The sequence below is a fragment of the Coptis chinensis genome, chromosome 5, assembly GCF_015680905.1.
Source record: "Coptis chinensis isolate HL-2020 chromosome 5, ASM1568090v1, whole genome shotgun sequence".
In the NCBI taxonomy this organism is placed as follows: domain Eukaryota; kingdom Viridiplantae; phylum Streptophyta; class Magnoliopsida; order Ranunculales; family Ranunculaceae; genus Coptis; species Coptis chinensis.
Window position 1 is genome coordinate 98573999 of NC_141460.1, and position 27600 is coordinate 98601598.

The following is a 27600-nucleotide window of genomic DNA, read 5'->3' on the forward strand; positions in this document are numbered from 1 at the left end:
TAGCCACATCAAAAAAACTTATTCAGTAAACAATGACTGCAGGCTGTTCAACATTAGAAGGCAAGAATTTGCTATAGTTATGTAAACTATAGTAACAGGTTAACCGCATTGAACACTGGACTGACAAAACTCTATGATCGAAAACGCAACTGCTCTAGAAGCAGCGCTGTTATCCGTGAGCCAAACAAGAGCAACTTCAATCTGAACAAAGTAAGCATATTGGCATTGCTTTTGGATCAACTTCCCAACAGCCTTTTAAATGTGCACCCCTTTCTCCCGTGAGCTGAAAAGCAGGTATCCTATGAGAAAATCTTAACAGTTGACACCGAGATATGTCCAAAGTACACTGTAGATTTGCCTTGAAAACCATATCAAATCCCTCGACTAATTTCACAACCAGCACTTTTGTAACTTCATCAGTGATATCAATGACTTCTACAATGTCATATTCATACTCGACAAGCTCAGAACAGGTCATTTCACTGTCAAAGTTCTTATATAATGCCCATAACTCGCCCTTTCTTGGGATGATCTCGTACTTGTGTATACCACAGACCTTTGCTTCTGATTTATGAGAGAACATTCGAGAATCACTTAATTGAGTTAATACAACTGTTTTACCAAGTCTAAACATTCCACAAGCAACGGGCATCTCCTTTTCAAACCATTGTTGGGCCTTTTAGGTGCCCCCGTGGTTCAAGCCATGTAATAGACAGTTTAAAATCCGAAAAGTTTTAATCCAATTTATCTGCGCGATAATTCTTTGGCATTGCATCAAATCGGCAGTTCACTGCCCAGATCTGATGATGCTGAAACTTCCATGGCTTTCTGTCAGCTTCAAAATCATAGTGGACTTTATATCCAAGTTGGGTACCATCACCTTCCGGACTTTGGCCATGCTCTGAACTTTCTTCTTCATCTGAATCAAGTACCACAACAGTGACCGTAGTTTTCTCAGCCACTGATTCTGGGTTCAGCGAGGAGCACTCCATATCAACTTCCTTCCATACTCCCTCCCCTTGGGAAACAGCAACTTCTACGGGAGGAATAGCATCACCAAGTGGAGACCAATCCATATCAACTTCAGGCTGTTCTGCTTCCCATTCTGAATTGTTGTCATACAGAAGCTCTGTAGCTTCTTCTTCGTCTGAATCAAGGATTATGATCGGAGTGCTCTGACGGTTATGCACATTTTGACAGCCAAGACCTTGCAAGTCTTCAGCATGTGATCTATACGGAAGAGGGTCAAGGAATCCAGTAGGCAAATCAATTCCAGTAAAAATGGGTTTGTCTTCCCATTCTGAATTGCTGCCAAACAGAAGCTCTGTAGCTTCTTCTTCGTCTGAATCAAGGATTATGATCGGAGTGCTCTGACGGTTATGCACATTTTGACAGCCAAGACCTTGCAAGTCTTCAGCATGTGATCTATACGGAAGAGGGTCAAGGAATCCAGTAGGCAAATCAATTCCAGTAAAAATGGGTTTGTCTTCCTCATCCGAATCAGAAGAAGAGAAGCATGATGAGCCACTGGTACTTAGGTTCTCCATGGTAGTTTCTTGAAAAAGAGCGCGAAAAGAAGTTGTTAGTATAATTTAAGAGAACCAGAGAAATACAAAGGAAGAAGACTAAACAAAATTCCAAGAGCAGCAGCATAGGAACAGTAAATGGAAACTCTTGATCACATTTTCTTTTTTACAACAAGAAAAATAATATAGAAACGCAAATTCCGTATCAAACTCATGCAGTCTTAAACCTAATGAAATTCAACCGAAAAGCAGAACCAATGCCTAGGATGGAAGAGAAGTATATATGGATGGTTCCACTTTTACCTTAAAGATAAAACTAACTGTAAGACATTTATGCAACTTATCACATTTCTGCATTATTGAATGTACTGCAACTAATATCTATCATTGTTAAAGAACTTGCTCAGCCTAAAATGAACTGCACTAGTACCTAAAGATGTTTGCCTACTCATACACATTTATTCACAACAAAATCTAATTTATTAGGCAGAAAAAACAACGTATTAACTATTAAGTCACTAATTAAAACACCTAATCATACACAAATGAGGTTTAAGGACACACATGCCCACTCACACTCATTCTTAACATAAATCTAATTAGGTTGAAGAAACACCATAGTCTGATTACAAATCAGCACACCTAATTATACATAAATCATGTTTAAGGATACCCTCCTAATCAGATCTCTCCTTCTTGACGTAGAAGTGAAGGGGATGCGTTATCGGCTTCTATTTCTCAAAAGCAGCAGGCCTGTGCCTCTAAAACCTATTAAACCTTCTAGTTATTGACTGCACATATCACACTTGTTATACGCAGACAAAGGCTTTCTGTTTGCTCAAGGGGATTTCCACCCTGGTCTTGACTCGTGAAGTAACGGATATTGTCAATCAGTTATTTTAGTAGTCTGGAGCTACAGTAAGTTTGCAAAACTTTTCTATTTTCCTTGGTCCAAACATCACACATCCTCTTTGTAGAGACTTGGCACACTCCTTCAGAGTTTTTCTAGCACCAAAGTACGAAAATTATTCGGACTTGCCTCTACAAAATGGTCCTGTATCAGCACTATATGTTGCCCAGATTTCATCTCGTTAGACAAGACCTTTGTCTAGTGTTGGGCGGTTAACTTTGGTAAAAATGTGCATTCTCTACTTCTAGCTTGCCAATATATACAATGCATACAATTCTCATTCCTAAACTTCTTCTCCATAATTGGCCAAACAAAAACTTCCTCTGGTCTAAATCAAGGGTTTTATACATAAATAAAAACTCTGGAATTCCTCCAAAATAAAACACAAAAACGAAAATGAGTCCGAAAATGCTTACCTATACCAAAACTAGGCCTCTCATCTGGTTCTGAAAATTCTTCCTCTCCTGCTTTGTTTGATACTTGTCTATCAGTTACACAAGTCCTCATCTCCTCTTTCACTGTATCTTCACCAAAAAGAAAAACCAATCAGCACAGTTACTTGAACAAAACAAAGAAAGTAATGGAAATGGGACAAAGGGGTATCCCAATTTTGTTCTTGCCCAACATGATATGTTAAAAAATGGACACTTTCTTGCGTTTCTTTCTATCATAAACACTTTTAACGTTCCCACAAACTTTTGTGGTAATTCCAAACCACATTTCTGAAAAATTTTACCAAATTCCATAGCTTGTTTTCAACCAAAATTTCAGAAGACAAACATATTGTTCTAAAGGTTGAGTTTTTACCGAAACTGTTGTGCGTTGGTGATGAAGAATATTCTGAGTCATAGAAAGAGGAAGATGAAGATGATGGAGAAGAATGGTAAGGTGTGTGTTCCTCCATGAGAGCTTCTTGTGTGATTCTGGTACTCAGCTCAAATGGTGGGTGTTTCAACTTTCAAGTGTCAGCTCTTCTGAAGTTCTGACCGTTGTTGTGAAGATGGAAATTCAAAGCAAGTATGGTCTGTGTGTTTTGAGTTCATTCAATCCAATTACCCGAAATGGTATGGTAGAAGTTTTGGATAAAGTAGGTTCCCTCTCTTTTTTTCATTTTTTGTGAAAAGAGACAAGAAGCTTTAAACTTGGTACAGAGCAAATATATTTCGGTTGTACCCAACGGTCACAAAATAATGCCTTCAATGTGCTCGGAATCAATTGTATCGAAATGAAAATTATCATTAAAATGTCCGCTACTCCAATGGTATGTTTTTGCCAAAATCTATGTTGCATGGACATGGACCCGGACACTAACGCAGCCACTCGATTATATCTCAAAAAAATAGGACGCGTATATTTATTTGAAAATAATCGTCAAATGATATTGTGAGAAATATAATTAATATTTATAATTTTTATATTTATATAAAAAATATTTATAATTTTATTTTATATAAAAAAAATATTAACATTAAAAACTAAATTAAATATATCAACATTCATAAATTCAAAACTATTAAAGATAAATAACCATAAAATTAAGTTTAATATTTCCTTTTAATTAAACTTTAAAAAATATATTATAAGTCTTAACAAAACAAAAAATGAAAAAATTGAATTTTTAATATTATTTTGAATTATTTTTTATTTTTTTTGAATTATCAAAATCTGCATCCGGGACTATGTTGACCCGGCGTCTTGACTGCGTCCCGTTTAGTTGACCACGTCCAACGCTAGCGTCAATGCCGCGTCCGCGTCCGGACGGGCGGACACCCCATTGATAGGTGCGTTCATGCTTTAGAGGCCAAAATTAAGGAAAAATCTTCAATTCACTTTCACTTTTTATCAGTGACGATGTGTGATTAGTTGTAACGGTCGTGTGACTAAGTTATCTATAGGCTCATCTGGTGGTGGTAATACTAGTTAACCCGGCTACTATTTGTGTAAAAGCAAATTTTGCTACAATTTGTTCTGTAATTTGTTTGTTGAAGTAGAAATAAAATTGTTTTCAGGGTTTGTTGCTTATGTCATTCAACCAGCAAATTGGTAATTCAATCAAAACGTCCAAACTACAACGACTCATTGATAGATTGGCTTGAAGGGAGATTTATGCTAGGAAAGTGTCACACCCGTATCCACGCGCTGAAGCACTTACCATAATCTTGCTTTATATGATTATATCAAGCAAGCTAATTATATCTAAGTAGTTGTTCAATAATCTTATTGCCATCTGGACATCTCCTGGCTTCTGCCAATGATATGTGATGAATTTGAACAGTATTTCGCATGGTTTTTGTTGTTACCTAAAATCTCAAAACTTAAGTCTAGTTCTTTGTGACTTCGGACCTATACTTCGGCCCTCCTCACAGGCCTAAATAAGGCCACAACAGTTTTGAAGAATCACTAGGGTAAACATCAAGCGAGGCAGAAAAATAATCAAAAACAGCTGAGGCTTGACCGCTTGATCAACTTGTGGACAGGCACAAAATGAAAAGTTTGCACTAAAACCAGCATCAGATTCCCAACTGATTAATGGAGCAGAATTCCATTTCTTGTCCATAGATATATGATTATTTATTTCAAGATGCCAAACTTCAGTAATAAGCTTAACAAACAGTCATGCACGACTAATACTTTAGTGTAGTAACTGGCTTGCAGCGTGCTCGATCGTACACAACCATGAGGTGGGCTTTCATTTTTGTCCTCAAACCGCTGTTGCCGAGAAACCTGAATTACCTGGCTCTAGGTTCTTTTTCTGCAATACGTTCTATGCTCTTTTAAACATATCGAACCATTTATGTTAATTGAAAAGGTTTACATAGTTTGCTACTTACACAGAAACGCTGCATGGCCGGCAGGCCTTCTTCCAACGAGAAACTTGCAGCTGTGGGCTTGGCTCTTCTCGCCGTGGTTTCACCACTGTTCATTGATCGAAATCCGTCAAGTGAGCCAGATGATGATGATGATGAGGTCAGTTCCGTAAGTCTTGGTTCTTGGCTACCACTACTACTTATCGTCTTGATAGTGGCCATCAACATGTCTGGTTACTTGGACAAGAGCTTTACTTGTTCTGATCCTTATTGGATATACCGGATAGGTGGTTCTTCTTGCGGGATCATCCTTCTTCTCATGGTTCTTGCTTTGGTTTTGATGTTCAAAAGTTCAATTGGTTAACAAAGTGTTTAGGAACATAGCAGTATGCATGAATCATGATCATCTCTGTTCTCACCAATGTATTCCACCCAGTGAGGCTTTTCTAGTATATATGAAGTAGCAAAGTACTAATAGTGACTGCTATTAAAACCGATTATTACCGATTATTCATTCTAAAGTCTAAGTTCCAAAATAAGCAGATAGAAAAGGAAATCCATCGTTTACGGCAAAGAGTTTTATTCTCTCATAGGATCGTGTTGTGGGTTTTAAGGGACTTCCTAAAAGTATTAAGGACTGGCACTAGCTGATCTATGTTCTTGGAAAGATCAAAGATGGCCATCTCTCCACAGTTCAGGTGGTTATTGGCTTATTGCTTTCTCAGCACACAAGAATGTGCCGCTGTGCCAACGAGGCATAGGCATCATTTCAGTAAGACTTTAAAGTTTTGAAAGATCTTGACTATGATTAATTCAACGACATTACTAGGCGTGCCGCGCCGAATACGTCATCCGGTTGAGCAAAGTTTATCTTTAATTTTCTTTAGAAGATAATACATTGAACGAAAAAAAGATGATTGAACAAATGATTGGATGGAGAACAGTACCTCTTATTTACACATCCTATTTGGCAGCAATACATTTAAAGGGGAACATGATTTAGCAACTAAGCTACAACCTCATTAGGATTTAGACGAGTCATTGTTTAACATGATCATTGATTGTAAATCACATGAACAGCACACTACCGATGCTTGGCACTATACTGCGACGTTTTTCACATCATAGAGTGGAAGCGGCAAAGTTTGAGGATGATGTGCATTTCACTTCGACAGCCAAACTTTTAACAGTGCCTCGACATGGGTCAGTACCAAATGCGGCATTTGAAACATCAATAGAACAGCTGTTTTTCCCCTGGCAAACCTAAACAACAACTCTTGATTAAACACAGAAAAGAGGACTACCCAGGTTTGGAGGACAAAAATACATCAAGCAACCCTCATAATTATCAGGGCGAGTTGCTTCTAAAGTACTTCATATTGGTGACTGGTGCACTAGAAGAAGGCGAGGCTCAAACGTGCAGCTCCACCAATATAAGCAAACAAAGATCAGCAGTGTGAAATTCTTACCTTGGCTATAACAGCCGCTGAACTGGGTGCATGGCAGTGGCCTGTAGAAAAACTTTGGCAGCTTCCTCGAGGAGTTCCATAACTAGCAAAAGTTATTTCTGAAATGGTGTGTCCATAGTCACACTGCAAGTGCATCTCAGGCGCTTTAGCATTGATAGACACATTTGTGTGGATAGGACCTGGATTGGACCAGAACTGTAGAGGTGGATAGTCAGACTCTGATACTTGCGAGCAGATGGCCTTGGTATAATGCAACTTAATCGATATCTCCAATGGGTTTCCACCTGTTTCCTCAAAGATGACAAGCAGATTGTTTGATGCCTGCAACCATGATCGTGGGATATGGTACCTGGGAATATTCAGGATAATCTGTCTCAAATGCTAGTGTTAACCACCCAAATCATCCAATTGTGTCTACGGACATCTGAAGCTACAGTATGATAATACAAACGATTGTACATAATGCATAATCTTCACTCTGTCACAAATCCATTTTCCAGTGTTCATTGCCTCGGAGTAAGAAATATATCAACCCTCCCATCAACTGACATTTAAGTACTTAAAAGCATAGAGAACTTAGCCTTGGAAAGGCAATTCCTGATCCATTTTCTCTAGTCTGGGACCTTATCCTATTTTTCCCATTACAAAGTGTAGGAAGGAGCAACTTAAGTGATCAAATGCCATGGGAAAATCCATTATGCAAAAAATGCCCGGCGCCATATCTCCATTATGAGAATCAAGTATTTTATTCGCTACTAACACCGATTCACATGATCAATAACTTCAACACATCATAATATCATATGTATCAAAAAACTACCCAAAAGAACAAAAAAATAATAATAATCATAAATAAATAAGTAGATAAATAATAATAATAATAATAACCCAACAAACAAACCTCAAATTGCATATTTGCATTTGTTCTTATAAAAACCAATGGATAAATTAGACAGCATTTATCTCTGAGTTGAAGTGAATTAAATGATAGAAGGATAAGATGAAAAGCAAAGCAAGGCAAATGATATCATGTAGGTAACAATTGGTTTATTCCAATCTTATTTTCAGTACAGGTCACCCTTTATGATAATAGCAGAGTACAAAATGATGATATAACAGTAAATGCGTTGATTAACAAGCAGATATACGCATACCAGGTTTGAGTAGGATTTCCACAGTTTGTTGCACATTTTCTTTCATTATAAGCTCCTCGATAATCACATGTTTTCTGGCAGCCATCTTTTGGGGCAACCATTGACCAGTACCTTCCTATGTTATGGCCATTGATCCAAGCCTGTCCCTTTCCCATACTTCCGAGATCAAGTGAAACAGGGTCTATTCCATCAGGGACTTCAAAATATGTCTGCCATCAAAGGAAAAAAACAGAGATATTACACAGACATCTACCAATATTGTTCTCTTCAAAGTTAATATAAACAGAAGATGTATAACTTCTTCCTAAACATTTCACACAGCATCAGGTAAATCTTGTCACCTTTCTGTGGAACGAATCAACATGTGGGAGCAGAAGATCTAACTGAAGAAACACCTCCAAACATCTCAAATCCGACTTGGATATGTTACAGTAAAGTGGACTAATACATAATAGATAAAACAGTCAAAATTGATATTACTACATGTCTGACCAACCAGGAGACAGAATCACCTTGCTGGCACAAGTAGACACTACACAACTATAAGATCAGAAGAGCTAGTCATACTAGATCTGGACTTCCAATAGACCATAAGAACGATCACCACTGAAGACCACACAACACCTTAGGTTGCTTAGTTTGCCTAAAAAGACCATGCTGCGGCAATTCCGGCCAACCAAAATACCACAATCCTTCTGGTGGGATGTCAACCACATTATAGGCTTATAGTTCCATAGTAAAGAGGGCTAAATTTAGCTGTACAGCATTGCTAGAAGATTAATATTAATTGCTAGTGCACAAGTCAACATCACCGCTGGAAGTGGAAAAGAAACAACTTTGCTACAAGATGGAGTGCATCACTCAACTTGGAAAAATGACTGAAACAGTCCGTTATTCATTCTATGGACACAATATAATTGCGTTCACTATTGTAGTATAGATAATCCATAAATTCAATTCTTTCATGGATTTGGCTATGTTGTTCAAATGCTGCAAAAACTAAGGAATAGGAAAACTAGGAATGGAATGGACAACTAAAGTTCATGTAATACATCCCACCAAAAGATTACAATGGAAAAGGAAGAGGGAGCATACTTCAAGATCATTCTTACTGTAAAACTAAGTACGAAATCACCAATAAGAAATTGTATCTATCACAGTGATATATTTAAAGAACAGATTTGATTACCTTATACCACGTCAACATTGATGGTAATATGTCTGGTGACAAATTTACCCAATCAGCTGATTCATTTTGCTCTGGAGCAAACATTTTCAAAAATTCTCCCTTGAGCCCAACCTAGAGCCAGACATGTAAACAAACCAGTACCGGATCAATTTGTTAGAGGTAAACGATAAACGATAAACAATTCAAGGCTTTTTGGAAGAATACTATGCACACTATCAAAATGCTATAATAAATTAAAGATCTATACTAGCACACAAATAGGGAATATTTGAACCCTAATGGCCTAATGTACATGCAGTATAAAGTTCCGTTTTCGTAATAGACGAGCAGGGAAAATATTTGTGGCCTGAGTTGCATGGTAAAAGGAAATATATCAACTACAAAAGCTACTTTACTATCCACTTATATGCATCCTAGTGACTACTGTATCTACCTAAAAAATAATAATCAATATATTCATACATACGTGATACACCCCAAAAAAGATAGTTAACAACTAGTACTTCAAAGTCTTATATTGGATAATGTGGATTATTTTAAAAATGGATTTCGGTTATGATACTAATATCGGAATATTCAGAAGGAAAATCCAAATTAAATAAAAATTAACAAAACAACACTGACAGAAGGAGAGGGGGACCTGATATGTCCACAATGAGCTTGAGAGGTCAATTTCCCCAGTTTTAAAGCCAGTCAACTTAACTTTTCCCCTAAATCCTGCTCCATCCTTCTCTAGAAAGGCACCATAATTCTGTGCAAGGATATATGTAAATATAAATATATATACAATTTAACTCAAATATATATATTTGCTACTAAATTTTTCTTCATTATTTGAACTCGGATACAAAATGACTGTTAAAAGTAAGGGAAGCATCAGTGAACTAATCTCAAAGTACTGTAGTGAAGGAGAAACATGGAAATTCTTGGCGGTAATGCCACATCACAGACCAGTTTTCATGCAGAAACAATGTACGAACACTTATCTCTGATAGAGTAACAATAACAGTCACGAAAACAAAGACTCCTTCGCAAGACACCAAATTTACTCACGATGCCGTGTCTAGCATCGCATGTTGTCTACATAACTGAATCAACAAAATTCTATGAGTGACTACTCCACAAAAAGTTTTCTATAACTAACATAACAGGCTGTATCCGTAGAAATAGAGCACAATTACGCAACAAAGCTCACATTTCCCTCATGTGTTGCAACAAAAACTTGGTGCCTATTGCGAGAGTATTTGTTTCATGTGCCAATCTAGCTTTTTGCATTTTTATGTCGACCTATGTTGGCATCAGATCACGTGACCCTAGATATCTCTATTTGTGACTATTACCTGCAAACCCACTGTCTCTGACAATATAGCCAATTCGTTGTATCCTTGCTGCAAATGAAGTGGTTGTGCTACACGAACCCATCGCCCAACTGCACTGCCTTCATACGCATAAGGCATGTTAGCATGGCACAACAGCAGTTACCTAGTGAATGTCAAGAGCATGTAACAAATGACATGCAGGGACACATGGAAACAGTTTCTTTAGGACTGCCAACAACAAATCTACAGAACTAGTTCAGCCTAATTGAAAAATATGCACAGCGTAACAGCGTAGGCATAGATGCACGATTTTACATAGAAGGCTAGTTCCCTCTGCCATCAATGGAGCATACTTGCCAGTAGAGTGAACAGAGCTGCCTCAGCTTAAACTTAAACCTCGTGCAATAAAGCTTGATTGGGGTTGGCACATTTAAACAGTTTTTCTGATTCATTTTTTTTTCTTTGATTTTTTTTAATAAAAGAAAAACTACTTCACATAATTTAAATAAAAGAAAGCAGAAAAAAGGCCTTCCCTCTCAGTTTCACATTTCATGAGTCCCCTTCCAACTTCTATAGTTTAATAATTTAATCCCTCCGTCAGCCATTATTTTATACCATAATAGTGGCTATCTTTCTTTCAGTGATACTTTTTTTCTTTTTTGGTAACTTTCTTTCAGTGAAACTGAGAGGCTAACTCTCATCAGACGAGGTAATTACAATCCAAGATTCCAAGCCCTTTCTAAGCTTAAAGTATGTGATACTTGGGTTTCAGGGTGAGCCAAGCCAAAGGTTTGCCCTAATCAGCCCATTATTGTTAAGAGCTGGAATCCTATTTGATCACCATAGATTTGTGCCTCAATGAACATTACCTTAATACTACATCAATAAAAGAAAAAAAAATCCATGGTCGTAACAGACAATAATTTTGTATTATAAGATAAATGAATCACTCCATGAGTTAAATACCCTCTACCAGTCTACCTGCATGGCTGCACGAGACTTTTGGATCTTGCTTTTGAAACTTATAAGTAAGCTTACGTTTGAGCATCTGAATGATACAAAATCGTAATGCTAATTTTGATGTTTTCTAAATGCTTAGGTATGATGCCATACTATACTATGTCTTCCACAACTACAAGGAAAGTTTTAGCTAATAAAGTATACAGTACTAGGATATGGATCTCCAGTTCTCCAGTTCTCCAGACTACCTTCCCAGAACGAGTGTCTGTATGAAGAACGAGTATCTGTATGAAGATATGCCAGATTAAATATGCTTAGAACCTGATATGCAGGTCATTTTGCCAGAGGGCAGGGAATCGGGTCTGTATGAAGACCGATTACCAATATCCGTTTATGTATTCGGGTCGGATTCGATTCGGGTATGCCATTCGATATAATTTTGGGATTTTTTGAATTTTTAGTTTATCCGAACCTGATATGGTTCGGGTCAGATTCGGATATTAAATTTCGGATATAATCGGGTTCGGGTTCGGATATTGTGAAATTATTCGGATTCGGATTCGGATATAGCCATATCCAACCCGAACCTGACCCGATCCCTGCCCTATTTGCAAGTCTGAAATCATTTTGCATATTCTTCACAAAGGCTGTGGTTGAGAACAACTCCCACTATTCTTCTAAAGTTAAGAAACACTATATGGGCAAAATCCAAATTCACGATTCTTCTCAGCACTTCAAATTTTTTTTGTTTTCAGTTATTTACCTTACAATCTCATAGCTACAACATAATGCTGCCTGAAGTTCAGAGTGAAATTCGGAACCACACCTGTAAACTGGCCATTCAGGAAAATCTGAACCACGTCACGCATGCTTTCAATAATGAGTATGGGGCTATCTTCATTTGCCTCCCAAAATGCAATATCTTCGTCAGAGATCTGTATTCTAATAGAGGTTGCATTAATGAAGATCAGTAAACGGTAAAAATTATGTGCACGAGCAATATGCTTATAGGCTTAATTTGGAGGGGAGAGGGGGTAGTTGAGTATAAATTTCAAAACATAAGTGATTATAATCAATACATAAGCGTCAAATTGTGACAACAAAAAAATATGACATGATTTCCTTGAATTTTTTCCCCACTGTAACTTTAGCATAACACTTATTAACACGTGAGAAAAGAAAATTCAAAACTGAGAATAAATGAACCTTGTCATGACAAGCTTATATATATGTAATCAACCAACTAACTCAGTTATATGCATACAAAAAGCATGATGATATATTTCTGAACAGCTTAAAAGTTAGACAGTGATGTACCTGGTGATACACCATAAATAATCAGAGGTGTCCTTGGTGGCATTCAAATGCTCCACAATCCCTTGCAAAGTGAAACTGTTCTCACCCCATGCACCAACAGGCTCTTTAACAGTCATCCAACTCTTTGAGATGGTGGGATCTACATCTTGAAGCCACAATCCCCCAGATTCGGTCCTTTTTGAAGAATGAGGTGATCCGAACACTTGGGTTTTGACTGAGATCTGGGCGGTAACCTGGTATAAATATCCAAAATAAAGAACAGATCTATCATCTATGAACTGTTCATGTAAAGAGGTCATACTAATTCATACATATTACATAGAACTCTAAGACACAGAAAGACCAAGGTACATAAAAATCTTTAATTACTGGTATTTAAGAGCAAGACACAGTCTGTGGAAGAAAAGTGATATGAAAACAATTTGCTCTAGCCTATTCAGATAACCATGAAAAATATACAGTCATCCCAACCATAACAGGGTCAATGCTGAAAAATCAATAATTAGGTAGAAGATTACTGAAATATGGAGTAGAACTTCGTACTGCTCCAGTAGCCAGTGGAGTAAGAAAGTGGAAGGAGAAGTAATATCATGACTGTATAGCATACATCTTTCAAAATCAATTTTTCTAGTCCCCCAAGCTCTTGACCCATTTCATAGAAATCCTTAGATTTGTACGTAGTTAGGAGACACGACATCACAAATTATGAATTTGATCTGTTTATTCTCAACTCTCAACTGACATTCGTTACGCTTCATATTTCATCAGTATATACATTTTTATTTTATTTTTTCTATAATGTATTTTCAGACAAGAAATAAACTAAACATAAGAAAATAAGTAACATATTTAAGTATCTTGATGACAAGAAATAAACTAAACATAATTAGGAGGCCCTAGGCAGACTAGGCTATACCACCCTTTGCCCCTTGGGTAGGCCTAGTTCCCTCGCCGATATAGTTCTCACATAACAAACCCATGGAGAGAAGTTTTCATTTTCCACAGATTTCGTAGGATCTTTTAAGGGGGCTACTCTATTAAGAAAAAATAATAGAAAAACAAAACAATACTCATGAGCGATTTAATGAGCAGCTAAAACAGATCAAATGATATAACTTATATTTCACAAACTAATGAAATGACCCACAAAAGAAGTGCTCATTAGGTCTACTTGAATTTCTTACATTTATTATTTCAGAAACTGAAAAAAAAAAATTGCTGAACCATTTCCTACATCTACAAACATTCATTATGACAGCTTTATCTCGTTGTTCAATTTGTTCCTTATGTTACTTTAAACAAAAATCGGAGATTCCTTTCACTGTTCTCACAAGTTTATCAATCATATTTCCATTTTTAGTATTTCAATTTCATGATGGTTAGTTGTTTCTTCTGCGAGTTTCCCCAAGTAATACTGACAAATTGGATGTAAAGAAAGATGACTTATCCACCACAATAGAAATCTACAAGTATGAGCAAGTGTAAAACATATTGAACACTAAGCTAGTATATTACCTTGGCGGTATTGAAAGCCACATTCACACAATCTGGTAATATACTCACTGACCAAGGTGGTAAAGAATATGCTCGACCAAGAAATGTCACGCTAGCCGCCTTATGCTCTCGTCAATATTTGCCAGAAATGCTGAGCAACCAATTTCAGATTTACGATAAACATGTGCCTGAGGGGGAGAAAATGTCTCAAGTAAAACATCTGCATGCATAAGAATATCATAATTAAGATGGAATGTGTAATGAACTAATAAAAATATTTCAGTTCATACAAACCTCCTGCTTTGGACCCAATCAGATATACTGCGGTGAGTCATCCACTGCAACCAGAGCAGGTTCACAGAGTTTAATAGCTGCGTGTAGATTCTTCAAATGCCCCCACTTTGGCTGGCTCAGCAGGCCTAATAGAGTTAAGATGTAATCAGTAAAACCAGATGACATGTGCATACAGGTCTGAATTAACCGTAAAGGAAGAATTATCAGCAGGAGAGGATATCACTCTTGGACCATCAGGAATTAAAGACCACTCATTAAACAAAAAATAATTTCCCATACCATATTCATCGAGTGGAGCATCATAATCATAACTAGTAATATAAAATGGGCCTCCAGAAGTTCGGCCAAAATTTGTCCCGCCAAAGTACTGCAAACAGATCGGAGTAAGACTATGAAAACATGTAATTTGTGTACTGCATATTGAACCTCTAGTTGGTATGAAATTATTTTGAAATTGCAAAATGAAATGCGAAGGAAAACATTGTCTACTAGCATGCATGGTGCTTAGTCATTTCTCGATGGTCCTAAGTGAAAAGTAACACGCGAGAACAATTTCCTCTTTGATAGTCCTGAGCTACAAACCAATTTTTTTTCAGTGACCTTGAAAAACATGTTGTGTATTAACCTCTTGAAAAGAATTTGGAATCTCTGACTATTCTTAAAAGATCTTGATATGTGTACTAACTACTTTGACCAACTGAGATGCAGGAAAATCACGAGATGAGTAATAGCCACTTTGGTCCAATCTTTAGATAAGTGTATGTACCATATAATATATAATTACTACATAATATATAGTTCTTTTTCTTGGTAAGAGTGTAGATATTATATTTATAATCAAAGAAAGAGAACAAAGTAGACTTACATTACGTCACAAGAGCAGAAGAAAGCGATAAAAAATATTCAAACACAGTGGAAACACTAACTAGTGCCCATCGATGAGTCCCATTGAACAAAAAATCTCGCAAACGAAGAATACTACATAGTTACACAAAAAATCTCGCAAATGAAGTATACTACATAGTTACTATTTTAAAATTACAGGTGGCTTGAATATGTTAGTACCATATAATAGTTCTGAAAGCTCCCTCCACGTTGGAAGAAGCGAGCTACGGCAAATGCAATATCTTCAGCAGGCCTGTGAGGCACTGTTGCACCCCATGACGTGTACCTTCAAAAGATCGATAAAAAAGTGAAGGTGCAAATGCATATGAACTTGTTCCCTAGGAACTCGAATCTGATAATATACCAAGACAAAAGAGAGTGGCTGAGTAGTGTATACATAACCCTCCAAGCGTCTGCCTCATGTGAGGCATAAGCCTTAAAACAGCCGACGAGTCAGGCCATGCATCAAAAACTTTGCAAAAGTCGCCAAAAACTAATATGGAACATATCTTAATAGGCCATCAACATACCATCCGTTCCATTCCTCCGTCCAAAGTGCTGGTTTGTGATATGAATTCGGCCTGAATCCATCACAATAATATCCATTGCATGCATCTATCTGAAGAAGGAACATAGAAGAAGAGGGCAATTCAAAACATCCGAATTCTGGCCTATCAACGGATTGGAAAGAAAACTGGGGGAGTTGATTGCCAATGAAGCCAATGTTTTGGCAACTTTTTTAGTTACATAGCAACATTTTCTACCTTCTATTAGTGCCATCTAAGGTGAGGACTTACAATATCTTCTGGAGCATCTGTTTGTTTGCACATAACCCAAGGAACACCCGCACCTAAACTGTGTGCCATTCTTGCAGCCCATTTAACATAGTCTTTACCACTCTGACCATATGAGCTTTCAATATTACCATATTCATTTTCGATCTGTCAAGAAATGCCCCAAATTATTTAACAAAATTTGCTATTTTTAATTTATAATGAACTTCAGAAATGTTTTTACAACCTGCAACAATATGATAGGGCCACCTTGCCATGAAAAAAGCATTTCCTGGTGCATCAAACCCACCATCTTTTCAACAAACCTTTGCATCTCATCCTGGATAAAACTAATATCATAAGAATCATAAACCAGAGACACCTATAATGACAAAATTTTAAAGATCCACTAGATCAACACCATTCAACTTTGTGCAATTCATTCTGGATTAAATATGTGTTATCTTGCTAATCAGCACAAGAACAATCAACTAGGAAAAGGCTTAGCGTTACGTTAAGAAGCCATAATCCACTTATTCAGATTACACAACTAATTAGACCCTCCAAGGAATACTATCCAAATTACTGCAATGGACAAAAGAAGCATGATATTAGCATTTTAGTTGTACATGTAGACACACAAACAAACACAATACCTTAAATGGTCCATTGTCAGTTCGGAATTTTATCCCAGGGACATCTCGCAACCATACAGGAAATCCCCTGCAAGATTACCAAGAACTACGGTAAACATCTGGACAAACAACAATGTCAAGCATGAAACCTGATCAAAGATAGAATGGGGAAAAGAACTTTTAAAGGGAGAGAGTGATACCCAAAATTCCACTCAGCACACACATAAGGTCCTATACGGAGGTGGAAATAAAGTCCACTCTGCCCAACCAACTTCACAAACTTAACAATATCATATCTTCCTTCGAAATTATACTGGGAAAAACAGGGATAAAATGATAACATATCCTAGAAACAAAATATGTTGGATAAAACTAATATATATACCTGTCCTCTAACTGGCTCATGACCATTCCAAAATGCATAAGTTTGTACAACATCTGCACCACCTTCCTTGATCTTAGCAATCAGACCAGGCCACATCTGTTATCATTCAAATGTATAACTAACACTCAATATATAATATAAAAAAACACACTTTAATCAAAATAATGTTGAGAAAAGAATTGAACCTGAGGAGTTGCCCGTGGGTAATGAATACCAGCAGAAATAAGCATTCTTCTGTGTCCATCAATGATCAAAGCTCTATGATCATAACTCACATTAAATGGTTTGAAAAACAACTCATCACCTCTACATATTGACAACTTGATAACTAGTACAAGTAAAAATATACACTTCAACATTTCCATGAGAGAGAGAGAAAAAATGGATAATGAAGAAGAAAAAACAATGACGAAGTATTTATATATGTTTTTTTTATACCCGCCAAACCAGTCCAACCGTTACAGCACGTGCGTTCCCACAACTTGGGCGGGCTTTGGGCCCTCAATAAAGATAACCTTATGGGCTTGGGTATGGGTTGGTTGGATTCATATTGGGCTTGGGTATGGGTTGCCACCTGCTGCCCAAATTGGGCGGGCTTTGGGCCCTCAGTAAAGATAACCTTATGGGCTTGGGTATGGGTTGGATTGATATTGGGCTTCATCATTTGCACTTCTACAGTAGTATCACTCCTTCTGTGGAACATTTGAAGAGACGGCTACGTTGAGAACTTTGGCTCCACACGATGTCTTATCTATCTTCACTGTTTTCCTTTTCCACACATTTCCATCTCTTCTACTCTTTATGCATGCAGCATCTCATTTCTCTCTACTTCATTAGCTTCTCTTTGCTAGCACTTTCTACCTAGCTGCCACACTACACATTTCAGGTCATTCCTTTAAACATTTTTCATATGCTCTAGTATTCATCTATATATGTTCAAGTATATGTATAAGTGTATAGCAAATGCAATGAGGTTTACTATAAGTGTCATTTATTTGTGTAGAACACAAAGCAACATGTCCAAAAGCTGAAAATTGCACTATGTAAGCTTATTTTAGTCTAGAATTATGTTCATGTAATTTTTCTCTCTATATTTAGACAAGAATAGAGTAGTAGACTGTATAGAGAGATGCAATGGGGAAGACCCATTTTAGAACATGTAATGTGGATGAATGTAGTTTATTTTTCTTATTTACAATCATTATTACATTCTAAATTGGCCTAGGACAATTTTTCAAATTTCATTGGGATGTAAAGTCCTGTAGCATTATATCTTTGGTGTCTCATTCATAACTTTATGGTTGAGTACTAAAATCATATATCTTCATATTGGCATGAGGACTATTGAATTATGTCAATCACAAATTCTCCCCCACTGCTTATTGTACTCTGGCATTTAGTTTTTCAATACAATAATTTATTTCCAAGTAAATTATCTATGATGAGGTAAAGTCCAACTTATTATGTCAGACTCTGATAATGCAGATAATATACTAGAATCTCACCTTGCATTTGAACTTCAACCCTTGTAATATGGCGTCGTCTGCACATCCATTCTGTTTCCCTCGCTGTGAAAGTGTTGTTACATGTATAGAACCGTTGCCTATAAACAATGAAAAGTTTCTTGGATGTGGGACTTGGAGTCAGCATGGATTTGTCAAAGTGAGGTTGTGGTCCAGTAGCAGAGATTCAAAAACCATCCAGTTGACAAAATCTCAGAACAATTGTTTCCGGCTGGAGTCTAAAACCGCGCATCTTGTGTCAAGCTCGAAAGACGGGAATACTTCAGTTAGCGGTCTTGACACTAATACATGCTTTCCTAAGGTACTTTCCAGATTGTACATCTTCTTGGTTTTTTTATGACATACAAGTTACTTGAGTCATGAATGATATCCTGATTTTAAAATTTTGCAGGTCGAAAAAGAAATTGAATTTGTGAAGGGTTGGAAACTGGCTTTTGGGAAGCATTGGAGACAAATTCAAATTATGGCAGTATCAGGAGCACTGGCATGCACATTCTTAGTTATGCCATCTGCTTATGCTGTTGATGCTCTCAAGACATGCACTTGCTTATTGAAGGAGTGCAGGTATATCATCTAAACATGCTCTCTTTGTTTTTTGGTCGTACTGTCTATCCTATTGAGGCTGCTGTGCCCGAGCTTTGACTCCACCTTTCATTAGGACTAGTAATCAGAATGAAGTAGAAAGGAATGCAGTGATTGTGGTAATTTTGGTAGAAACTCTGTAGCGCTTGTAGTATTTTATCGTATGTCATTAAGTCATTCTGCATACATTAGAGGAAGCTCTAGTCTGGTAGGTTAATGTAACTTAAAATGCCTTACCATCAGCTGGAAAGTATTAAAGCTATAATTCAGTTCTCGTGCTTTCAATCTTCAATGTTTTTCGTCTTCAGTTAGTTATCAATCACAGAATCCTCTCAGAGAAACTTTCACAGCCATACATCTCATGATCATAAACAGCATAGTGGCTAGAGCACAAATTTTGTTTTCCTTATTCAGTTGTACAGCTGTAGGAAACAGTCATGTCAATCTACATATTGATTGAACTTATGTGCCACACTTTAAACTGCAAAAGCTATATTGAGACACTGTACCTTTTCTGGGCAATGTTTAAGCCTCCAGTTGGTATGAGTCATAAGCAACAATACAGAAAGTGTCCTAGTAATCTTGCTTGTGTTGATGAAGCTTGTTGAACCTTCTCGCCTCTTTTTTAGGGTGGAACTGGCCAAGTGTATTGCAAGCCCATCTTGTGCAGCCAATGTGGCATGTCTGCAGACGTGTAATAATCGTCCTGATGAGACCGAATGCCAGGTTATTTGCGCATTGTAGTCTTATTCAATTCACAGGACCGCTGTTACATGATGAATGACTAATTGTGGTTTGATCCATCTCTCAGTGTTTTGTTCTTGCAGATAAGTTGTGGAAACCTGTTTGAGAACAGTGTCGTAGATGAATTTAATGAATGTGCAGTCTCACGCAAGAAATGTGTTCCCCAAAAGTCGGATGTGGGTGAGTTTCCTGTGCCAGATGCAGCTGCGCTTGTCAAGAGCTTCAACATTCAAGATTTTAGTGGGAAGTGGTATATAAGCAGTGGGTTAAATCCTACTTTTGATACATTCGATTGCCAACTGCACGAATTCCATATGGAGTCCAACAAGCTCGTGGGTAATATAACATGGCGTATAAAAACTCCAGATGGTGGCTTTTTCACTCGTTCTGCTGTGCAGAGATTTGTGCAAGATCCTGCTCAACCTGGGATTCTCTACAATCATGACAATGAATTTCTTCATTACGAAGACGATTGGTTTGTGCTTTCCTTCTTTCCTCACCATTCTCCTTCATGTTTGTGTATTTGTATGCACTTGTACAACTGCAAACACAATCTACTTCCTCATTCATTTCGTATAATCTTGATGAACTTGCAAAAGCATATACTTCTCCTGAACATACTAACTTTCTTGTATGGCACCTTTCAGGTACATTCTATCATCCAAGATAGAAAACAAACCAGAAGATTACATATTTGTTTACTATCGGGGTAGGAATGATGCATGGGATGGATACGGCGGTTCTGTCCTGTACACGAGAAGCAAGACCGTACCAGATAGCATAGTGCCTGAATTAGAAAGAGCAGCAAAGAGTGTCGGGCGTGATTTTAACACGTTCATTAAAACAGATAATACTTGTGGACCTGAACCTCCACTCATAGAGAGACTGGAAAAGACAGTGGAAGAAGGAGAGAAGACAATAATAAGGGAGGTAGAAGAGGAGGTTGAAAAAGTAGAGAAGACTGAAGAGTCTTTGCTCCAAAGGCTTGCAGATGGATTCAAAATGCTTGTACAGGATGAACAGTATTTTGTGGACGAGTTGAGCAAGGAAGAGATGGAGATTTTGAGTGACCTGAAAATGGAGGCAAGTGAAGTTGAGAAACTCTTTGGACGGGCACTTCCTTTGAGGAAGCTCAGGTAGCCAGACGTCTGTTAGATGAGGGAAGCCTTAATGTTTTACAAACGGAAAATTGATTTACGCTTATTGAGTTCGACTCTTTGTAAAGAATTTAGAGTTGGAATATGATATTATGTTCCCTACCACCCATCATGCCTGCGCAAGAATGCTGGATGGTGCAATTGTGAAGAGTCATTCTTTTGTATACGAGATTACTAGTACCAAAGTAATTGCAATTTTACACTCTCTATTATCATCTAGCAACTAAAATTCGTGATGCCAAAGGCCGTGGGCTTTGGGGCCTGTTATTGCTAACCGGATGACTTAATTGACACCAACTGGAATTAGAAATAGAGAGAGAACTAGCCCAACTAGGAGTCTAGAACTCAAACATAAAACTTACAAATAGAAACTCTAATCCACTTCTAATTTAGAAAAGGAAACTTTGTTCGATTCGGATTCGGATTCGGATTGCCAAGTTGTATAGCCTATATATACATGACATCGGGCCACAGAGAAGAGAGTAATATTCATTACTATGGCGGGTACATTAATTGATCACCTGCGTAGGGAGATACAGCAGACTGAAGTTGATATCTTCCAAGTTATTAACCATGCGATTCTCATTGCTGCATGGAACCACCCTGATGAGTTTAAGCAGAAAAGAGTAAGAATAATTGAGAAAATGTATTCAGAGGAGTTGAATAGACCGTGTATTGCTGAAGAGGGTGTTGTTGACGAAGGGAGTGGCGTTGATGAATTCTCCAAGGGTCGTCCAAGAAGTTCTGAAGGAGGCAACGAAACATGCAACGTGCCTATTCTTCAAACAACAAAGGTGAGGATATCACTCAAGAAGCTCAAGAACCGTTGTAACTCCAAAGGAGATGACAAAATACACGGTTCAGTCCCGACGGAATTTGCCCTAGAAGATTCAAAGTGTTCCAGTGGAAAAAAGACGTCTGATTCTTGTGAAACAACTTGCATGGTGCAGAAAAAGGATCATGAGTCGAAAAAGGAAGCCGAAGGGTGTACTGCTATTGATACCTCTAAGGGTTGTCCAAGAATTTCCAAGAACCAGACGAACTCTAATGAAGACAGTGACAAAAAGAATGCTTCAAAATCCACGCAAGGATCGGAATGTTTGAATGAAGAAGCAATAAAGTTGAAAATTGAAGCGTCAAAAAGAAAGCTTCAAGAGAATTATCAACGGGCAGCGAAGAGGCCCTACGTAAAAATCGTGGAGTTACATGATCTACCAAAGCAGGTACCAAAGCAGGTGCACGAGGTGATTACTAAAAGTCGTACTCAAGGAAATCGCGGGTGCACTATATTTAGGAGGCGATAAAGGCTGCTCAACTCATCTATGAGTTTTCAAATTGTGAATTGAAATTCCATGTGATGGATCACATATGTAATACTCACGAATTTTTTTTATGAAATATACTTGATTATGTAAAGTTGAATTGTTGTGTTTATCAATCATGTTTCTGAATGAAAAAAATCGTTAACAAATACATATTTTGTTATAGCTGCAAGAAACATTGTCTTTGAGCCTTAAGCTGCCACGTTTTACAAGTACAAAAGAAATCATTATTGAAGAATCAACTACAATATCAACCACCAAGAGAATTCATCCAGCGTAGAGACAAAAGAATTTTGATCTGAACTTAGGTCCCTTTAGTCAAATATAATCAGAAAACAAAAGATAATGACACTGAAACAGAGGATGAAACAAGAAGACACAGAAAGGTTTTCCACATCAAACCTCCAGATAATTATTACAAAAAAACACACATGTAGCAACAGAAAGAATCATCTCTAGAGAGTCAATATATAGACAGCTTTAAAAGCTATTTACAGTTCTACAAACCATATTTCACTCGTAAACCGGGATATCATCTTTTACCCCACGGAAAGCAGAAACACCCCTGAAGGAAAACAAACAAAAGACAGATCAAGTAAATGTCAGAGAGTCGAAGCTGCCGCAAGAAAACACATGAAAAAGCAAGTTACTATAACCATCATACCGTTGAATTGCTGTTATCTGGCTTGTGTCCGCCAGAGTAAGGCTGCTGCTCGTCTGGCACAGTTGCTGAATTTCCAGATCCAGTCAGTTTTTCCTCCCTCATTTTGTTAAAGATGTGGGTAAATCCATCAGCTGATGCAGGATTGTTCTCATCCCACTCGCCAAACTTCGGTACAGCAGCACCTTTATCAGGCTGCCAGAACAGATAGCATACAGTGCTTCCACTCAGCAAAAACACCCACAGTTACATCTGAATAATGTCCTAAAAGCATTTTATTGTTTCTTCATTCACTTTAAACAACCATGGTCACCTATCAAGTGATGTACAAAGGTATGAGAGTTATTTCTCTCCTTGGCACTCTTTTGCACACACTACTGGGGTAACATATTAAAAATTATCACCTAATCATCTCACCATAAACCTTTACCAAGATTCATTTTGGCTCCCAAGGGAGCCTTGAACTTCAGCTCAGTGGTTTCACTCTGGACGTTCTCACTTAACTGATGCCACCTATTCGATGGATCTAGTGAATATTTAGAACTAGTTTGTGTGTATGTGTGTGTGTGTTTGGGAGGGAGGGGGAGGGGAGTTGTCACTATACCAGATAAAACCAATACCATTTCATGTGGGTCCATGAGTGTAGTGTCAGATATGCTGTGTCATAATCTTTAAATTATATGAAGACCATAAGGCTACTAATACACTTACAGTTTCATCGCCTCGAGCACCAGGTCTCAGTCTGGATCTTCCTGGCGTATTTGGAGCCAATCCATGGCTACCTTCAGAAGATTTTCTCTCCCATGAGGGAGAAGACACGCCACTACCTCTGCCTCCAGTCCTTGTCTGATAATGTTGATGCAGAGGAGAACGCTCGATGCTGCGGTCATGTCCACCACTTTGTCGACCGGATCTTTTTGGGATTTCTTCAGAGCTTGTGACTCGATGATGTTCAGAAGTTTTCCGACCTAAAGCATCATGACGTGCAGGAGAATCAGTCAATCGCCTGTATTCCCCATCTTCCCTGCTTATTCGCCGCTCATGCTTGGGCTTTTGTGCTCCCTCTCCAACTTGTAAGTCTGGCTCTACTCCATTTCTGAATGGAGGAGCTTGAATTGGCCTTGTACCAGCGTCTACATCCAAGCTGTCTTGAGGATCATTTGGATTGATCATCTTCCCCGCATTTTTACCCTTCCTCGCCTTATCAAAATACTGTGTGTAAGGGACATCTTGCTCATTTTCCCAGTTGCCAAATTTAGGTACTTTCGTGAATGCTGTTGCTGCAAGAATCACCAGTGGCTCGTTATTTCTACTACAAGTATAAACATACTGACACAATACACATTTCTACAAAACTCAGACATTTGCAATTTGATATATAGCTGTAAAGTCTGCTTGGTTAAATTACTATGCAACTTACGTAATACAATCGAAATATTTAATATGTTAAAGTCAATCGAGAAAACAAGAAAACCATGATGAAAAACAAATGTTTTATGGAGTTTGTGTTAATAATATGCCTCTTTCATGTAGAATTAACTTTTGTTTTATATTTATTTGTTTTGATCACATGTATCACAAATGTATGGCAGGTGCCATTTTCATTTACCTCACAAAGACAATAATAAAGCATTAAAATTCATTTTTCTTCCGTTTGCCTAATCAACGGGCAAAGGTGATTGCTAGTTGCATTTAAAATCCATGGACACAGGGAACCTCCCAAACTAAGAATCTCTTTTTCAACAGTTTCAGTGACCCTAACAATATTTACTACATGCTTTTTGGAAATCACTGAATCGTGGTGCCAAAAACGAAACTATGTCCCACAAAAATTGGGTCTACAAAAGTAGCAATCCAAAACTTTGTCTAGGATCAACAGCATCAAACATTTGACTTCGAAATCATAAGTGTTGGAGGTTTGAAACCAGGTTTTAGAGGTTCCAAAGTCTCAATATATATGTCTATAAGAACTTGAAGGGCTCAATCTCCTCTTGAACCAATAGCCAAAGCAAAGGGCCGATCTCGTTTGGAGTACACCGACACCCTAATGACGTTTACTGTTCAAGTCTCTTCGGACCCCCAGTACAGCTAGTCGCCTGACAGGCGTGGGTGCCTATCCTCCGGAGTCCAGACTACAGGCTGTTTAAGAACCCAGTATCTAAAGTCACTACCCAATGTCGCAAACAAAATTGCATTTCTCTCAGACACACAAAAGATAATACCACAAATTTCAGTCTCCTAAAAATTATTTAAAACAATTTTGAAGATTCAAATCCATTAATCTACTGTTGAAACCAGCTCTCTAACGGGCCGAAAAGGAGAAGAGTACAAAAAGAATCAGCCTGATATAACAATCACAACTAACAGTTCTGTTAACTAGCACTATGTAATTAGTATGATTATGTATGCGGTAAAAAGGGGCTAGATGACATTAGTGATCATTTCATCATTTCTCGTTTAATCTTGCATCATTTTTAGAAATGAAAAATGCCTGACTATAATATCATTTCATCAGGTGAATTCTGTCATTTGGCCATGAAATACAGGCACAAAAACTTGTTTGGGTTGGAAACTCACGAAAATGTCACAAGTCGCAACCAAAAGACCCAGATGACCATTTGAGGGATTTTAAGGTCCACAACAAATCATGAAACTCAAATGAGGATAATGTTGCCATAACAAAATGACCAGCCCACATTTATCTTAATCTACAAGGAATGAGTCACTGAAGAACATTCATTTACACCAAGACTAGTGGAAAGTAACTAAGAGTATAACACTTAAAGTATAAGCACATGAAGTATGCCATTTGTTTTCTAATTTTCCCTTTAGATACGAGAAAACCAAAAACTAAGAGTAAGGAAGACAAGAAAAGAATCACAGAAACAAAAAAGTGACGTTTTATACACTCCAAACTCAAAAGGACGAGTAACACTATTAACCTTTATAAGAATAGATATAGAAATCATAAAATTCTCTTTGTACAGCAAGATCATATTAAATTTCATCAACACGAGTCCAGGATAAACAAAACCTTCCCAGTGCTCTCAAACTCGAACCCTCAAAGCAATTTCATAAAATTATTCTAGCTTACTCAATCAAAATAGAAATGTATTACACATCCATAGTAAATTAGCCAAACACTACTATATATATAACGCACAAATAACAATATTCTACTTCACTTTGACAAATGTTTTGGCAGCGGTTCCACGTGTTATGAAAGCTATTGGTATCTATCACAAGTAATCAACACCAAATCTTTCAGAACTGACAATGACACAGAAATACAAATTTTGTTAATCAGATCCTACAAAAGCAAATAGAATAACAACTAAGAGAAGGACTGAAAACAAAGTGCAATAACCCCAATCACCAACAAAGCAGAAAAAGGAAAGCTACCAACAACCTTTCTAAGAACATCATGATGTTCAACCAAATCTAACTTCAACTTTAACAAATAGTCAAAACTAGCAATCTATCCAAAAAAAAATCATTTCTAGCCCATTGAAAAACATAGATATTTACTTGCAATATATCAAAACATTTCATTTTTCACACATTAAACAGCATAGATACATAAAATCCAAGCAAATCCAACTTCAACTCAACAGAAAACCAAACACCCCCCTTACCAAAACTTACAAACATTCCAGTATCTTACAGAAAAGTGAGTAAAGATAGATACTTTACCGCCATTTTGGCTGAAGAATGAATATAAGATGACCAACTTTATTCACAAATCCGGCAAACTGAATAAAAAAGAATGCCAGAGCATTATATATTACAGAGAAACATTGAGTTAGAAGATCCAAAATAATGAGAGAAAAACAAAGAAGACAAAGAGAGAGAGAGAGAGAGAGAGTTATACCAAACACACCCATTGACCGGCGCCACCGGTTGAGTTTGACCTTTTGGAATGAAGTCTGAACCAACGTACACCTACTCTTTTTATTACAAAAGTCTTGCCAACCATTGCCAACACATCTCCTCTCTTCTTGTGATTACTGCCAGTAGAACTGTTATTTAACTGTCATAACTTAACTTGGATTTTGTCATACTGTTATTACAGTTAACTGTTTAGTATGCAAAATTCCCGTACCGAAATATTAAAAGATTTCGTGGACTGTTTAGTGGCAAACCTCTAGTGGGAAAATATTATTTCTTAGGGTCCCACTAGTGTTTTGCCTTTGTTTTGTAGTGAGAAAATTTCAATTATGGCAAATGTTTGCAAAAATTTATAGTGGAAAAAATTAATAAGATAGATAGAGATGAAGAGACAAGTGAGAGAGGAGCAGATGAAGAAGATTTTACCTCTTGAGAGCTAGGGCTTGAGATCGATCGATTTGAGGAGATGGTGGCAAATTATTGTTGTCCTAGTGGGAAAAAAAAAAAAGGTGGCAAAAAGAGTTTAGGGGGAGCTGGATTCTATTTTCCCACTTCTAGTGGGAAAATTTCATTTTGACAAAATAGTAAATAGTGTTTGCCACTTAC

The 27600-nt window shown here is 37.4% G+C and overlaps 5 protein-coding genes across 8 annotated transcripts; 2 read left to right on the top strand and 3 right to left on the bottom strand.

Moving 5' to 3' along the window:
• LOC147500840 (uncharacterized) lies at positions 1-3458 on the bottom strand. Its single transcript, XM_086559438.1, has 3 exons — positions 3244-3458; positions 2853-2960; positions 1-1555 (listed from the first exon to the last, which is right to left on the bottom strand). The coding sequence occupies exons 1-3, from the start codon at positions 3338-3340 to the stop codon at positions 735-737; spliced, it is 1026 nt and encodes a 341-aa protein (XP_086415564.1). The 5' UTR covers positions 3341-3458; the 3' UTR covers positions 1-734.
• Positions 3459-5280: 1822 nt separating this feature from the next.
• Positions 5281-5607, top strand: LOC147500841 (uncharacterized). The gene has a single exon (XM_086563690.1). It carries the CDS (start codon positions 5281-5283, stop codon positions 5605-5607), a length of 327 nt encoding a protein of 108 aa, XP_086419816.1.
• Positions 5608-6172: 565 nt separating this feature from the next.
• On the bottom strand, positions 6173-17501 carry LOC147500842 (beta-galactosidase 9-like). The gene is given in 20 exon segments (XM_086562415.1): positions 6173-6506; positions 6713-7061; positions 7867-8075; positions 9056-9166; positions 9696-9806; positions 10396-10493; positions 12161-12276; positions 12652-12884; positions 14167-14274; positions 14277-14333; positions 14440-14564; positions 14719-14806; positions 15505-15610; positions 15855-15943; positions 16122-16265; positions 16345-16437; positions 16754-16820; positions 16933-17045; positions 17118-17213; positions 17303-17501. Coding segments are annotated over 20 exon segments (2634 nt in total). The 5' UTR covers positions 17483-17501; the 3' UTR covers positions 6173-6365.
• A 338-nt stretch (positions 17502-17839) lies between these two features.
• On the top strand, positions 17840-21332 carry LOC147500843 (violaxanthin de-epoxidase, chloroplastic-like). 3 transcript variants are annotated; one of them, XM_086562419.1, is made up of 6 exons: positions 17840-18003; positions 18588-18941; positions 19032-19204; positions 19852-19948; positions 20050-20441; positions 20614-21332. In XM_086562419.1, exons 2-6 carry the CDS (start codon positions 18651-18653, stop codon positions 21104-21106), a joined length of 1446 nt encoding a protein of 481 aa, XP_086418545.1. In that variant the 5' UTR covers positions 17840-18003; positions 18588-18650; the 3' UTR covers positions 21107-21332. The 3 variants fall into 3 exon arrangements, with proteins under 3 accessions (XP_086418545.1, XP_086418542.1, XP_086418543.1); XM_086562416.1 differs by having other exon boundaries at positions 18603-18941; XM_086562417.1 differs by lacking the exon at positions 17840-18003 and having other exon boundaries at positions 18386-18941.
• Positions 21333-22722: 1390 nt separating this feature from the next.
• On the bottom strand, positions 22723-27148 carry LOC147500844 (uncharacterized). Of its 2 annotated transcripts, XM_086562420.1 has the most exons (5): positions 26978-27148; positions 26800-26858; positions 23818-24386; positions 23110-23301; positions 22723-23010 (listed from the first exon to the last, which is right to left on the bottom strand). In XM_086562420.1, the coding sequence occupies exons 3-5, from the start codon at positions 24277-24279 to the stop codon at positions 22978-22980; spliced, it is 687 nt and encodes a 228-aa protein (XP_086418546.1). In that variant the 5' UTR covers positions 24280-24386; positions 26800-26858; positions 26978-27148; the 3' UTR covers positions 22723-22977. The 2 variants fall into 2 exon arrangements, with proteins under 2 accessions (XP_086418546.1, XP_086418547.1); XM_086562421.1 differs by lacking the exon at positions 26978-27148 and having other exon boundaries at positions 26800-26955.
• Between the last annotated feature and the right edge of the window lie 452 nt (positions 27149-27600).

What these genes read in the sequence shown, in the direction of transcription:
- LOC147500840 (XM_086559438.1), bottom strand. Translation starts at nt 3,340, where the DNA reads ATGGAGGAACACACACCTTACCATTCTTCTCCATCATCTTCATCTTCC. An exon ending in ACCAACGCACAACAGTTTCG is followed by an intron (nt 2,961 to 3,243) that starts GTAAAAACTCAA and finishes TTTTTGGTGAAG; the next exon opens with ATACAGTGAAAGAGGAGATG. An exon ending in GAGGCCTAGTTTTGGTATAG is followed by an intron (nt 1,556 to 2,852) that starts GTAAGCATTTTC and finishes CTCTTTTTCAAG; the next exon opens with AAACTACCATGGAGAACCTA.
- LOC147500841 (XM_086563690.1), top strand. Translation starts at nt 5,281, where the DNA reads ATGGCCGGCAGGCCTTCTTCCAACGAGAAACTTGCAGCTGTGGGCTTG.
- LOC147500843 (XM_086562419.1), top strand. Translation starts at nt 18,651, where the DNA reads ATGGCGTCGTCTGCACATCCATTCTGTTTCCCTCGCTGTGAAAGTGTT. An exon ending in CTAATACATGCTTTCCTAAG is followed by an intron (nt 18,942 to 19,031) that starts GTACTTTCCAGA and finishes AAAATTTTGCAG; the next exon opens with GTCGAAAAAGAAATTGAATT. An exon ending in TGCTTATTGAAGGAGTGCAG is followed by an intron (nt 19,205 to 19,851) that starts GTATATCATCTA and finishes CCTCTTTTTTAG; the next exon opens with GGTGGAACTGGCCAAGTGTA.
- LOC147500844 (XM_086562420.1), bottom strand. Translation starts at nt 24,279, where the DNA reads ATGATCAATCCAAATGATCCTCAAGACAGCTTGGATGTAGACGCTGGT. An exon ending in GTGCTCGAGGCGATGAAACT is followed by an intron (nt 23,302 to 23,817) that starts GTAAGTGTATTA and finishes CTGTTCTGGCAG; the next exon opens with CCTGATAAAGGTGCTGCTGT. An exon ending in CAGATAACAGCAATTCAACG is followed by an intron (nt 23,011 to 23,109) that starts GTATGATGGTTA and finishes GTTTTCCTTCAG; the next exon opens with GGGTGTTTCTGCTTTCCGTG.